Source organism: Danaus plexippus (genome assembly GCF_018135715.1).
Source record: "Danaus plexippus chromosome 3 unlocalized genomic scaffold, MEX_DaPlex mxdp_30, whole genome shotgun sequence".
In the NCBI taxonomy this organism is placed as follows: domain Eukaryota; kingdom Metazoa; phylum Arthropoda; class Insecta; order Lepidoptera; family Nymphalidae; genus Danaus; species Danaus plexippus.
In genome coordinates, this window is record NW_026869845.1 from 2,136,817 (window position 1) to 2,151,341 (window position 14,525).

At 33.4% G+C, this 14,525-nt stretch overlaps 2 protein-coding genes across 8 annotated transcripts in view; both read right to left on the minus strand.

Annotated features, from left to right (window-relative positions):
- Window positions 1-758: 758 nt before the first annotated feature.
- Window positions 759-2,843, minus strand: LOC116765206 (zinc metalloproteinase nas-7-like). Its single transcript, XM_061526880.1, has 6 exons — window positions 2,671-2,843; window positions 2,305-2,499; window positions 2,125-2,231; window positions 1,511-1,727; window positions 1,251-1,387; window positions 759-930 (listed from the first exon to the last, which is right to left on the minus strand). The coding sequence occupies exons 1-6, from the start codon at window positions 2,771-2,773 to the stop codon at window positions 820-822; spliced, it is 870 nt and encodes a 289-aa protein (XP_061382864.1). The 5' UTR covers window positions 2,774-2,843; the 3' UTR covers window positions 759-819.
- A 1,334-nt stretch (window positions 2,844-4,177) lies between these two features.
- The window catches only part of LOC116773696 (guanine nucleotide-releasing factor 2), a 28,302-nt gene continuing 17,954 nt past the window's right edge, over window positions 4,178-14,525 (minus strand). For 6 of the 7 annotated variants that reach the window (XM_061526999.1, XM_061526998.1, XM_061526996.1 and 3 more), the window contains 14 exons: window positions 14,445-14,468; window positions 13,702-13,822; window positions 13,307-13,411; window positions 13,018-13,117; window positions 12,520-12,615; window positions 12,312-12,419; window positions 11,884-12,076; window positions 10,397-10,556; window positions 9,998-10,136; window positions 9,645-9,902; window positions 9,053-9,306; window positions 8,489-8,620; window positions 8,092-8,294; window positions 4,178-7,738 (listed from right to left, as the gene is read on the minus strand). In XM_061526999.1, the coding sequence (XP_061382983.1) occupies window positions 8,102-8,294; window positions 8,489-8,620; window positions 9,053-9,306; window positions 9,645-9,902; window positions 9,998-10,136; window positions 10,397-10,556; window positions 11,884-12,076; window positions 12,312-12,419; window positions 12,520-12,615; window positions 13,018-13,117; window positions 13,307-13,411; window positions 13,702-13,822; window positions 14,445-14,468 (1,883 nt within the window). In that variant the 3' untranslated portion in view covers window positions 4,178-7,738; window positions 8,092-8,101. The remainder of the gene's footprint in view (window positions 7,739-8,091; window positions 8,295-8,488; window positions 8,621-9,052; window positions 9,307-9,644; window positions 9,903-9,997; window positions 10,137-10,396; window positions 10,557-11,883; window positions 12,077-12,311; window positions 12,420-12,519; window positions 12,616-13,017; window positions 13,118-13,306; window positions 13,412-13,701; window positions 13,823-14,444; window positions 14,469-14,525) is intronic. The other variant, XM_061526997.1, reaches the window with a different exon arrangement.

Consider the following 14,525-nt stretch of genomic DNA (forward strand, 5'->3'; position numbering starts at 1 on the left):
TATGAATCAAAGAAATTTTTTCACAAACGGTTTTTTAAAATGTCATTACAAAAATCAATAATGATAAGACGCTATTAGTTTAAACATGTTTGATCACAGCAAATACGTACGTAAAGATTGACTCATTTTTTTCCTTATGTATTTGCAATCCAGAGTGTATGTAAGTTAAAACTGATACCTACTTACTTCCATATATTTATATCTACATATATTTTAACCTAGTCAAGTACTTACAAAAACTCGCAATATAATCGAACTTGGTTACGCTTTCACGTTAAATTGGCAATGTAAAAAAAATGAACACAAGTGCACAATCACGGAGAACATAAAAGAAGGTTGCAGATAAATTTTTAAGACACTAACAGAAACGCCATAACTTTACTTGTAAATACATATATATTTTTTGCTGGAAGAAGTGTTGTCGTGTTCATACAATATTATTGGTAAGTAGTTGTTTCTAACAGCGGGTAATTAGATTTATTTAGAACTGGTTAATGATTAAAATTAGCAATATTCTATTATCTTATTTTAGACAGACGATCAATATCATAAATACTTTTACCGATTTCTGTGTACTGATATACAGACAAAAACTAGTGAAAATAAAATTCCTATCTTGTGACTTTTACCCCTTTTTTGTCGTCCATTTTATTACTAATATTATTTTTGTAAAATTTGCCATTGTCAATGTAGAGATGAAACAGTTTAATTTTTTTTAAGAAATGTATACAGAGTTGATGTATAGAAAAAAAGAAAAATATTCGTCATTGTATTTATTTGTCACTTAACCAATATTTTAGATCGATAGTATCATAAAGGTTATTCCATATAACTAACGGGAGCCGTTTCAGATTCTTCACAATACATTCTGTTGAGTTTTTGAATGTCGCTCTCCGATAATCCATTTCTTTGACCTATAGTAACACCCTCCTGTAAAAAAATATACACCTACTTATATTGCCTGAAGTGATAAGGATTATAACTATAGGTACTCTTACAAATTCCTTAGCCCTTTGATGTACATTATTAAAGATATCGTCATCGATTTTGAACATCAAAGAACTGTAATGCACGAGTTGCCGTAATTACATGCATTGCGTGACAGCGCTCATGATTTGAGATGACATGCGTCGGTGATCGAAGAATTGATTAAGGAATCACGTGACATAAAAACAAATTGTTTCGTGTCAAAGGCTTTTTTAAGAAATATTTTGTTACGGTAATTGTGACTTTTTTTACATATTACTTACCTTCAGTGGTATTATCGTTCTATTTCCATTCTTAGAAAATGCTTTTTCTGGATAGTGCATGACACTACCATAGTCGTAAGGCACGCCGAAATCTGTTACTGTGTCTACCGTGTACTTTGCAAAATTATGCTCGGTTCCTTAAATATGAAAATGTACATAAACTTAATAAGAATCTTTGTTAAAAAAAATTTAATCCCACAAGTAAATAAAACAAATCAGACAAGTAATAGATTTTTTTAAGTACACATATCGATTTTTACCTGATCGTATGTTTTCCCACACTATTTCCACGTACTCATCTCTATCAAAAGTGCTCTGCATATGATAGAAACCCAAAGTGTGGAGCATCTCGTGCACAACAGTTCCATGCTTAAAACAACCCTTGGAAAGATTTAGCACCTGAGTTATTTCTTCGTCACTATCATCGCTCGTTGTAGGACTGTACCCTACATTTGAAAAGCAGCCGTTGGCTGAGCCCTTTGCAATAACAAAGAGAATGATTAAAAAATGTATAGTAGGTAAATAAAAAAAATTCGCTGTTCTCGCACACATCATCCGACATGATATTTTTGGACTCTAAACGGGAATATTTTGAGAAAGTGGTTCATTAACTTTCATTATGTATATTGATCAAGTGCAGATTTTTGCGCTACTCTCAAAACTCGTTTTCAAAACAAGCTTTTACTACTAGAATATTTGTTTACATTTTATACCAAGGTTATGATTGTAAATATATTCATAACTCAAATAGTTTTACGAAGCAGTCTGAAAGTGTTAATTTAGACAATATAAAATTTTAGCTTAAGCATTGTACGATTTCGAGTTCTTTTGGTTAGAGATTTCACCTCCACATATGAAAAACAGCTCACACTACCTGAATTGTAACAGCATGTTCATCCTTTTCCTTCTTGCGAAATTTAAGACATGACTTATTCGCTATGTCCTTAATCGCCTCTTCGATCATCATGATTTCTTTATCATCTGGAAATGATATAAAAATTCAAATACTTAATCCTCACAATGCATTAATATGTATGATTTTTGAAATACTAGCCGAAGTCCTCTTCGACGATGTGATATAGAACAGTACGATTCGGCCAACGTTTGGTGCTCCCCTTTAAACCATTTCGCTCCAACTTTGCGTGTTGAATGGCTTGATGTTGAGCCGACGTTAACAACATGTCACCTTCGAAGAAACTTCCTTGTTCATCATCACCATTCACCGAGGGTAAGACAGTTGCAGGCACATCTATGTAATAAAATTTATATATACATAATTTCATTATTTATATTCTCGTAGGTTTCTTTGCAAATTCTGCAGACTTAATTGGGAACAAACACACTTCAGGATAACTTGAACAAAAAAGACGATGTAATACATATGGATTTAGAAAATTAGTATATTATATTTTTAGTTTACCGTTATATTCCTCTTCGATTTCAACCAAAATAGAGTTTTGGGCGACCGGCGCCGCAGAAACGAAAATAGCATAGACAACAACAATAACACCGCTGAGAATCATCTTTCCAAGCACTGGCTTCAGCTCTTGATTTTACCTTTTAACCGACATCCTTGCTTGTTGCCTTTATAAGTTCATCGGAACCTACTAGCTTATCAATTACCTAATTAGATAAGTTATCTAAATGCTTACTATTGAAAACAATTACATGTTTTGACATTACAGTTATCAGCGTGTGTTAAGAACCCCGCAGCGTAACAAGAGGCTGTCACTTCTAGTCAAAGAAAACTGATAGCATTGTTTTGAAATAAATATATTGATTGAGACGCTATTCTAAAAAAATATTATGGAATCATTATTGTAAATAAAATTCACACAGATAAGTGCTAAGATTTCCGTAACTTAAATATTAATATCGCCAGTTATATAGGACCATATGGTTTAGCCTTTAGGGAACTTCCTGCTCATCTACAAGAAACTTCTCAAACTAAATATAGCATATGTATAATTATCCCCATTTTTCTGTAGTAATCGTTTTGTTTCGAACCGATACAAATTCGTATTTTTTTGCGTTAGTTCAAACATTTTAGAACCCACTTCATGTATTATTTCAGTCCCCATATATCATCAAAAGGGTCGTATAACCATCAGCCATAAAATATACTAAGTATGAATTCCAAAATCAGAATCCATAAAAAGGTCTCCGATAAAGTAATCCTTAAGGTCAATCAATTAATTTAAAGGATTAATGTCATTAAAACTTACAACGACCCTGTCTTCAACTTGCATTTTTAAAGAAAGATAAACCCGAGCAATCAACCTATCAGTCCCTTATTATTACTACGAGCGGTTTGGAAAAGTAATAAAAAGGAACTTCTTTTTAGTATTCAATGTGTATGGCTGTCTTTTGCTCAATGACTAAGCCACCGATGACTAAAAATAAGTATTAAAGTTAAAGTGGAGCAAGTCTTCTAGGGGTATTCATATAAAAAAATGTATTGAAGAAATATTTACAGTATACTATTAAGTTTGCAGCTTCAAACAAACAAACAAACCAGTGACGAAGCTTTTTGTCGATTTTACTAAAGTTATCTAGAAAAAATAATTGTCCATCAATGTCCCAAAAACAACTGTTCCAATGGAATATGAAATATATACAAAATATCTCCGAAAAATTAAAGTCTCTTTTTTTATAAACTCTTGACATATTTTTATTGACACAACGTCTTATATGCAAATTATGTAAATTTCAGTAAAACCAATTTTGAAAAAGGAATTTTTCGTATTTAAATAGTCATGCCCACGATATTTTCTGTTTCAACTTAATCACACACTCTGAAATGAAAATATTTTCTTCCACAGGATCAGGATCAATCAACATTTTCAAAAATATAACTTTATAATGTCAAATATTTATTGAAGAATTTTATTCAATTTAAATTAAAGGATAAAATAAAACTAAAAAAATTATCAGATTGTAAATAACGTGCTATATTTATATTACAAAATAATTACAAAGAAAACTTGACACACAATGTAAACTGTACAATACGCATGCAATTCGAATACAGTGTTACATGAAACTAAAACAAATTTACAAATAATATGCATTAAAGTATAAAATACTAAATTGAAATTTAACATTACTGTATATAAAAAAAAAAAAAACAATCGCATATAAAACGAAATAATATAAATCCATTTGATACAGTATGGCATTTCATTTAACATAATACTGAACTTGCTAATACAACAGTACGCCGTTCACTAAAAGTGACATATTCATACAAAAAAAAAACTTAATAAATATAGAAAAACGCTAAGATACATTCCGTCACACCAGCGACAGTAGCGACACCGCGATGCAAGTGATCCAACTATAGATACTACACAGATACGATGAAAAAAACATATTGCAACTAATTTACATCAATTATAGTGAGTAATTAATTTAGGCAGTCTTTAATATATTTCAATTATATACCCAAAAAACATTTAGAGAAGATACGCTAAATAAATATAATACGATACCAGACAACAAAATGGTAACATACCTACAACTTTACTAGCAATAAAATTATTTTTACAATACAAATTACAATATCAGCCACATGTTATAAGTAAAGCACTGTAAAACATTCTAAATATATTGGTCTAGTTATTTATTGCGCGGGGGTTTAAGTCCCCGTTAAAACGTACACAAACTACCAGATCGTTGCAATTACTTTACAAACTACACTGTCATTGTTGTCAACTATTTATTAGCCTTTGAATATTATCATTTATATTCTGGCAAACCTTCAATTAAATTAAATATAAATGTGATTTATACTAATTAATATTTCAATAAAAATATTCACTTATCACAATCGCAAAATTAATGTACAAATCAAAATGACGTCATTATAGAATCGTCAGATATAAATTTCGAATAATTCGAACGTCTTAATGGAATATAACTCGAACCTGTCATTGTGATAGGCGAAAATTTAAATTTGGAAGGTTTGTCACAATATGAGGCCAGCTCATCACGATCCCATGATCAAAATTATTATTAATAATAACAACAGCGACTGCTTCCAACGTCAAGTACAATGGGGTTATGTACTCTTATACTAATATTCACCTAATATAATTTGTCTACGTATAGAGGACGTCAACCGTGTAGTAAGCGGCACTCTAGGGAGTGATCGTTATATCACAAGTGTGCAGCGATTCTACAATCAAAAAAATTATTGCTATTTCAAGAACCGTCAATCTTAAGGCAAATTAATTTAACCGTTTCTTATATAATTAATATTAAAATGTATGGTTGACAATATTTGGTACTATAAAAAACAAATTAGCCTTAACTTTAGATTACAATTCGCTACAATAGATCCCACTGCGTCTAAGCTTAAATTTAGTAAAGAGTAAAATGACACGTTAATAAACAAGTTTAGATCTCAAAAGTATGCATTATCGTAAACATTTGCCACCTTGTAGGTAGCAAATAATAAGAAAAATATAATTTCTGTTTATCAAAAATAATAATATTATGTATCAAATTTCATTAAAGAACACGCGTAAATTTTTGAGACGTTAGTTATGCATGAGATGTTGTTGAACACCGGCGCTATGTATCCGAGAATAGATTGCGCCGTCCGATCGAAGCACCCGAGAAATAGCGAAGATGAAACATGTCATAACTAAAGGAGCGTCCTAAATGATTATGATCCACAGCTTGTGTGGATTTTAGTACTTATTAAAATTTCGAAGTATTTCTTATAATGTACTATATTTATTTAGAACCACGCTAGTTTAAACACTAAGTTGATAGCTTACCGACGCTACCGACTGTTATAACCAAAGTGTAAAAGTAGACCGAAAATTAAGGAGTCTATAACTCCCTTATTACGTATGTTATTGTAGCATTAAAATTCAAGCCCGATGATTACATATAGAAGTTACGATAGTATGTCATATAAATCATTCCTATATAGAAAGCTGCTTAGTTAATCTTAGAAAATGTACTTCAGTACTACTTCAGTTATTAAATGTACTTAATTTACAAAGTCGAATTTATTTTACAATAATACAAGCAATTCCTTATTATTCTCATGGAACGGGACATTTTTGCATGATTATTATTTGGCACACAATATTTTATATTAATTTTTACTTCTGATAACCAATTCGTTACATCTGTTCGAACCGAGCCTCAATTGACTAGACGCATACAACAGTAAAGTTTCAATAACTACAATGTTCGTTGTGATGGCGTATAAATTTGTATAAAAAAATTACTAAAAATCTTATTCCTACAATACTAATCTATGTAGTGCATACAGTCGGTACATATTGGTGTTATATTACATAATGTTCAAATTTATAAAACATCATAGATTTTTATTTCTACCAATTTAATTCCAAACAACATGAAAAATGTCCCAATTCAATGTATTCAAAGCGGCCGTCGTTGGATTAAGCTAATATAACCGACATCACAACAGTTGTTACTCTGAATCAACTTATATTACTTGTAGCAGTTCATGATTGCGAATGAGCACATTAGTTGTAATTTTTAATTAATATTTCCATGTTTTATCACTCGATAGAGTGCGTTAGTAGTTGAACAAGTATTTCTTATTTAATTAACTTGTGTATTAATGTTTGTTGTGTGTCTAAATACGGCATGACTTCATTCACAAACAGTCAAAGACAATGAATCGGTCACTACCACTATTTTATAAGTGCTTTAGTGACTTGCTATGGTACAAGTGACTCACTAGTGTCGAAGTGATATCGAAGTTCAATTAATGTTCTAACATGTATCATTACCGGCGACTGGTATGTTTCACCACACACACTTAAAACTATAACTAGCTATAGCAAATCACCTACTTAAAACTCCAAAAGTACTCCCCTAATTCGATGTATCTAGCTTCAAAGTCGACTTATTATTATACAGACGTGAATGGCGAATCACAACAACTAGAAAAATATCAGAGTATCAGAAATAACATACAACTATGTCGTTTTGTTTGTAGTCTAAGAGTCACATGCTGATATGTATGACAGTTATAGTTAATAGTTTGACAGATTCTTTCGGGTTAACCTCTCTTTGTGTACACTTTCGAGAAATGTTGCACTCTGATTTTGTTTATTGACCTATTTGCTTATAAAACTCTAATAAAAAAATCGTTTACAAAAGGTACAAGTGTATACCAATTCACTGTTATAAATGTCAGCTCCCTGATTTAAATTTTTACGATGTATGATACAAGACAACAGATAAAACAGATCTCATAGCCGACTGCAAGCAAGCATAGTTATTTATCTGTCAAGCATACAATTCACAATCAGACCGATCACAGTTGAAACAGCAATATCCAATAAATATACTAAAAATAATTAGGCCATTTTAGGACAATCACAATATCTTAACATATTTAAACAATTCCTCGCAGTTAAACCTCACGTTCATGTCGATCGATTCTCTCTACTTCTTTGCCATCTTTCTTTGGATGTAGGACTCCCGCCGAGGTCCTGTTGAAATTTACATATATATTTATAAGTTATATCATCAAAATTTTCTCTATATTTTATATAAATATATAGCGTAAATTATAAATATTATGTACTTTAAGACAATAACCAGAATTTTTGAACAACAGAAACAGACATTTCAATTATATAGACAAAAAATTTAAAGTTAACCATAGCAATAAAAATATTTAACAATATAACTTAAAATATTTTTTATTTTACATAAGCATTTCTCGTAAGATGCTGTTAAACAAATGAGTATTTCTTCAATTTAATGGTATATCTTTCGCCGTACATTCATTCATTCCCATAAATGAATATCAATCAGCGAACGAATGAAAAACTATATATACCATGTGCTTGTTAGGTAGCTGCGGCTGCGGGCGGGTGGTGAGCGGGGGGCGGCGCGGGGGGTGAGGGCGCGGACGTGTTCCTCGACCGCCCTCCCCGCGGCTTGATCGTCTCCGATATCTGCCACATTGTCTCCTCGCTCAATACGTCATCGAACTCGTTGAACATCGCCTGGATGCGCTCGTTCTTCTTGAACTTGTACTGCCTGGAGATTTTACAATATAAATACAGATCAACATTCAACTCACTACAATTATAATAACACTTAACCCCACCCCTATCATAATATAAGGATGCATGACATTCTTTACTTTTGTTTGACAAGTCATCTATTGATATTTATATGAAAATTAATCGAGTAGGTATAGCAAAATATTTTTTAATTATTTGTGAACATACTCTTTGTGGAATCGCTTCATGTTTTCCATGATGTGGTACTGCTGCCACCTCTTTGTGAAGTTTATGGTGCCATCGGGTAATAAGTCAGGATTACCCTCGTGAACGAAAGTCAGGTCTTGGAGAACGAGACCACTGAAAACAAAATATGAAACGTTACAAATATATTCAACAATAATAAATAAAGTGTACTGTTTTCTTATACTCTCAAGACTCTTATTCTAGTTTCTAAAAACGGCAATTGGAAGGCGGCTTTTTTTAAAAAATATCCCTACCGTAATAGTATTTTTACTAACTTATATTTAAACGTTTATATGGATAAATTGATGACAGAGCTCAGCTATAGTAGTACATAGCAGCAAACCTAACGACCCCTAAAAAAATCAACGTTAAAAACTACCCCTGCATTTCGTTCTATGAGCTAATGTACTGGAACCGACACTCCGCCTTATTTACTTTATTTTAATTCAATTTTTTCCTTAAGTGGGAAGAAGCAAACTTAATGTAACTGCTACAGGTAGACTTGTGTCTCTCATATGCATTTGCTATATATATACATCTACTCACATATAAGGTATGCAAGGTGGCTGTGTATCCGCCAGTGCCTGTCTATATGACCGGAAGGAGTGTGACGAGTCGATGAGGGCGCAGTGGTCTCTAAGAGCGTCGGCGACCGCCCTCGGCCAGCCGAGTCGGCGGACGGGAGGACAATCCAAGGCGGACACCAGCGCCAGGTACGAATTGAAATTATTCAGTTTGCGGAGAGACTTCATCACTTTCAGCACTTTGCTAGCGTACTTCTCGCGCTCTCTAGCCTCGTACTGAAAATATTATATGGATTTAATTATTCGGACGTGTAAAATATTTTAACTTCCATTAGCGGTATTCAAATAGCTCAGCACAGGCTGAGGTGAAATACAGTTTTATTTTATTTCTTAAACATTATATCAAGAGTAAACTTGTGCTGTCCACGATTTTACAAGCAACATATACAGAAGCATTAGGCAAGTCTTAAGTACTACTTGGTCAGGAAAATAAAGTCCGACCCAATTATTTGACTAAAGTCAATAATTATTCATTACACAAAAAAAATTTTTAGATTTTTGTCTCTCAATATCGGTGTCAATCAAGTATTAAGATATATTAATTAAATCAGTACCTGTTCCAAAATTCTTGATCGTGCCCAATAGCTCATTTTATTGAAATGCTCAGTGAATCTTGTGAGGTTTGGCGAACTCTCCTCGGACTGATCACGTGGCCACGACAAAACCTCAGCGGTTGTTATACGAATAAACAAGGCCGAATCTAATAATGTCATCTGTTCCGCCAGATCACTGGCCTTGAAGTCGAGTAATGTGTCCCGTCGCAGAGAAACGCTGCCGTAACACGGAGTGTCGTATTCGTATCTATTATTTGTCTAAAAGTATAAATAATGTTAATAAAACCAAATTCATTCTATAAATAAATTTGCTATTTTGAGGAATAAATAGATTATATGCAGGGTGTACTTACGTTTTGGAAGTGCAATTGTTTCTGTTTATCAACTAATATTTGCCTTAAGGCTTTTGAGATGGGCAGCTCTTCTGCTTCCACTAACCAATAGATGAATTCCATTATTTCCTGCATAAGTGTTCGTTCCAGGTCAGTCATCCTAAAATATATAATTAATGTTTATTCATTAACAAACTGAGATACACCGTAACAAACTCAGAAACACGCAAAAATTGCAATATCTTTGCTATAAAGATAACAGACTTAATTATGGGATGAATTATCAACATAATATTGAACTACGTAACTGTTAAATTTGGTAAATTTTATGAATTTATGTTAGAAAACAAGACTCGCTATTGACTGTATAGTGTATCCATATATGTTTATAAGTGCAACTATATGTAATTGTATACTAACGTGAGATCAGCTACCACGCGTGTAAGGAGACTGAGTGTTGATCGCAGGTCGTGCGTCCTTGAGCGGAAATGTTGCGAGCGGCGCACCAACTTACGAACTAGCTCTCCTGGAGACACCCATGTACGGTACGTAGCCAGGAACGCTTCTTGGTATGCGAAATCTGTTTACAGATATACATTAATAATATACTACTCAATCAATCAGAATCAGTTTTAAACGAAACGTGACGCAGATTTTACATATCAAATTAGGAGTGAACGAACAAAAAGTAACCCTACCATTTAAATGAAACTAGTATTATTCGGATTTACTACGCGGATTTTATTATTTAAAAACTACATAATCCCGACGTTTCGGTTACTTTGCAGCAACCGTGATCACGGACACCTCGTCTGCCCGTGATCACGGTTGCTGCAAAGTAACCGAAACGTCGGGATTATGTAGTTTTTAAATAATAAAATCCGCGTAGTAAATCCGAATAATACTAGTTTCATTTAAATGAATACTCGGGAAAATCTTAGATCTCATTAAGTAACCCTACCAGTTTGCGTCGTGAAACTACATTAACAAGTTAATAGTTTTCCAATCATAAAACTACGTTGAAGATTTATGAATGGAAAACTGGAAAGTCTTCGTACGTAGCACGACGTTGCGAAGTTGGTAAGGTTACTGATGGTAAGTGATCATTATCGCCTAACGACATCTGTAAAGACGTGACATAAAGTGCAAAATCAAATCGTAGCGGTAACGTTTCGTTTAAAACTGTTGCTAAAGCGTCCATGCTCATTCCTTCAGCGATATTTTATATTTCTGTTTTGTGGCAGAAAGCAACTACAAAAATTTTTTTTGGTCATAGTGCCTTTTATCTATTCGCTAAGGACTAATCGCTAATGGTAATAAAATAAACTTACTACAGTTTCATTAAGAAAACCGTCCTGTTAAATAAAGAGTGTCAATTTATAAGCGTAAGCTCACTCGCATCGTGCGTTACAGTTGTCTATACTTAATATATATAGAAATAAACTAGACATTAGTTAGTTGCGTTTCATGCTATTCTCAAGTGTATATTCAAACGCGTGACTCCATACATATTAGTGATACCAAGTATAAAGTGATATATATTATAATGTATTTAACGTTAGGTGCCTGTAAACCATACGAAGCTATCTAATAATATTAGTAACAACCAGCTATTGTCTGTCAGCCCCAATCTAATGTTCACTTACACTCGTCCGTTTCTGTAAATTGAAAGCATTGAAGTTAAGAGGTTAGGAGTGTTAAGTTAAGATGTTCTCTCCTAGCTCGGTACAGCATGGACTTATGAGATATTTTTTAAAATGATAATAAGGGTTGATAAATTATGAATACACTTAATTAGAAATATGATTCAACATGCTTTAAGACTTGATAATCCCTTGTTCTTAATATGATAATAATGGAAATTGGTTAACTTTGAATAATATTACGTAGACATTATATTCTCATACCTTTGGTGGCTTTTGTGGCTAGTACGATCAACGCGTCAGGATGCCCGCCCCGTACTTCCGGTCCCTCCTTATTGGCTCCTTTGAGTGAGAGCCACCCAGCGACATCAGTCTGAAGTATTATATCATCAGGATCGGCTTCGCTCGTGTTATTTGCTTCAGTAGTGACCGCAGGTTCCGTACTACTTTCGCTTCGCTGGTGAATGATGTTTAAAAAATTATTACCCTTCGTACTACTTTACGTTATTACCCTTCGTACTACTTTACGATATAACACTATACCATTATAATTTAATATTTTTGCACAATACTTTGACAGAGGTGTGTTTCGTCGCATACAAACAACGTTATTTTTTTTGTACTGTTTTGTAATTACTGTGACATTGTGTTAATTAACTTATACTTCACATATAACTGTTAGAGCTACACACCTGTGAGGGCACAGGCGATGGTAGGGGCTGCACAAGTCTATCCAACTCCTCTTCGTCCACAGGAAACTTTCCAGGAGATGATAAACTTACGTACATCTCTTCCGAACTCTGCAATAATTTAAACATAACATATTAGTCCAAAATTTCGTTAAATGAAAAATAAAATATTTCTTAATAATTCGTTATATACATTATCTGTATAACTTACCACATTATTCAACATAGACTCATCAGCCAGCGAGCTGTTGTGTGAAGAGGGTCGCGGTGATGGTGGGGGTAAAAGTTCATTGCTTGAATTCATTATCTGAAACGAAATATAAGGACATTAAACAGGCTACAAAACCAATTAAAGAAATGTTTTAGGGGCCCTAAATTGTCTTACAGGAAGATTAAACACAAATAACTAATTGCTTTTTATAAGGAAAACACAATAATTATGGCATTTTTAAACATATAAAGTGATTTTGACAAGATTTTGTATGTATGTAGCTACTTATTTATAATGACATGTACACTCCTATGTAGTCTGTAAAAACTTCGTGCTTGATGGTAAATTTCAAACACTAAATGATAGAATTTCTACTTTATGTCCATAAAATATTAAGTTCAAATTCCACTACTTTACATTATATAATATACTTGTTTATAATATCATATAGTATATCTAGTAAGAGTACATTACTGTAGTACTAGTGTCGTGTCGTACCTGTTTACTTTTACTCATTTTGGGCGGTAGGGCGGGCGGCTCGGGCGGCACCGGACTGCTTCTACTAGACGTCTTCATGCTGACGCTGTCATCTGAACCACTGTAATAATAGAGTATAGAATATACGCTACACGTTTTTAAAATATATACATTTTCTAATACACAAGTAATGTTTATGAATTGGACAAATAAAAACGGGGAATAGGCTCGAAACTACCTATACGATTTATTTCTGTAATATATTAAGACTTAGATATCTATATATTTTTAATACAAATTAAGCTAATACCTTAACGGTGGCGTGCTTAAATGTTGTACGGTTAGCGATGAAGCCATGGTTCTTGAAACCTGATGATGGCCCACGCTTATAGTTCCCGAACTTGATTGTTGAGCACTGTAAAGATTTAGCCGTTGAAGTAATAACGACTTTAAGAGCGTCCTTTGATAATAGAAGTTCGCTTTGTTTATGTATACTAGTTAGTGCTTAATATTTACACACATTTTATTCTCTTTTCTATATCTTCATAATTTTTTTAATAATCATATCTCAATTTATACAATACACATTCACTAAAACATAATTTTCTAGAATTAATTAATATTCCCAGCGTTAGAACGACACTTTGAGAAAATTTCTTATTATAACATCATTGTCTGTGATTAAACGTTAACAATATATATCACCTGGTCAAATTATACGTATGTATGGAATGACGGAACATATCGGGTGGCGCCTCCGAATTGATGGCTGTGTGAGCGTTCAGAGTATGACTGCAGTTACCAAACATTTCCATGTAGGCCATTACTGAAATAACACAAATCACATTATATTATACAGTTCAAATACACGAGTAGCCAAGATACGAGAGCGTCTGAACAAAATGAAAAACAACGCGCTTTAATAAGCGCTAATTACATCTATGATCGTAAGTGATGATCAAACTATGCGAAATTCCATTTGTGTTATTTACTGACACGTAATGAAGCAAAGCCAATAAGCAAGCTGTTCCTAATGAAGCTATGCCGCGAGCTCCTCCAACCAGTCTGCCTCATGGAGTCCACGCAGACCTCATCCACGACTTAAACGAACCAGTTTCAAATACATCTATACTTAAGGTTTGAACAAAAATAAAAAGCTTGTAACGAACAGTTTGAATCATTATGTATAAAATCATTTTATGCTGTGATGTATGCACGCTTATATTTAAAGCTCATACCTGGTATCTATCTACAAGTTCAATGATTAGGTTATAGAATTTAAAAACATTAATAAATGACCTGACAAGGCTGTTCAACGTGAATTGAACTGAATGGGCGAGCAACACTACGGTTTATCGAATAAGCAATGAATCGGTAGACAAATGCCAGATATACGAGTTAATATGTATTGTTGCGTGAGTGGCTACTACCGTGTCATGCACACTCACCACTGTACGCGACGCTTTGAAACACTGCGGCGCCGCACCGACACAAACAAACATGCCATTATAACCCCCGATGTACAACCA

What these genes read in the sequence shown, in the direction of transcription:
- LOC116765206 (XM_061526880.1), bottom strand. Translation starts at nt 2,773, where the DNA reads ATGATTCTCAGCGGTGTTATTGTTGTTGTCTATGCTATTTTCGTTTCT. An exon ending in CATCGTCGAAGAGGACTTCG is followed by an intron (nt 2,232 to 2,304) that starts GCTAGTATTTCA and finishes TATCATTTCCAG; the next exon opens with ATGATAAAGAAATCATGATG. An exon ending in GTGGGAAAACATACGATCAG is followed by an intron (nt 1,388 to 1,510) that starts GTAAAAATCGAT and finishes TTCATATTTAAG; the next exon opens with GAACCGAGCATAATTTTGCA.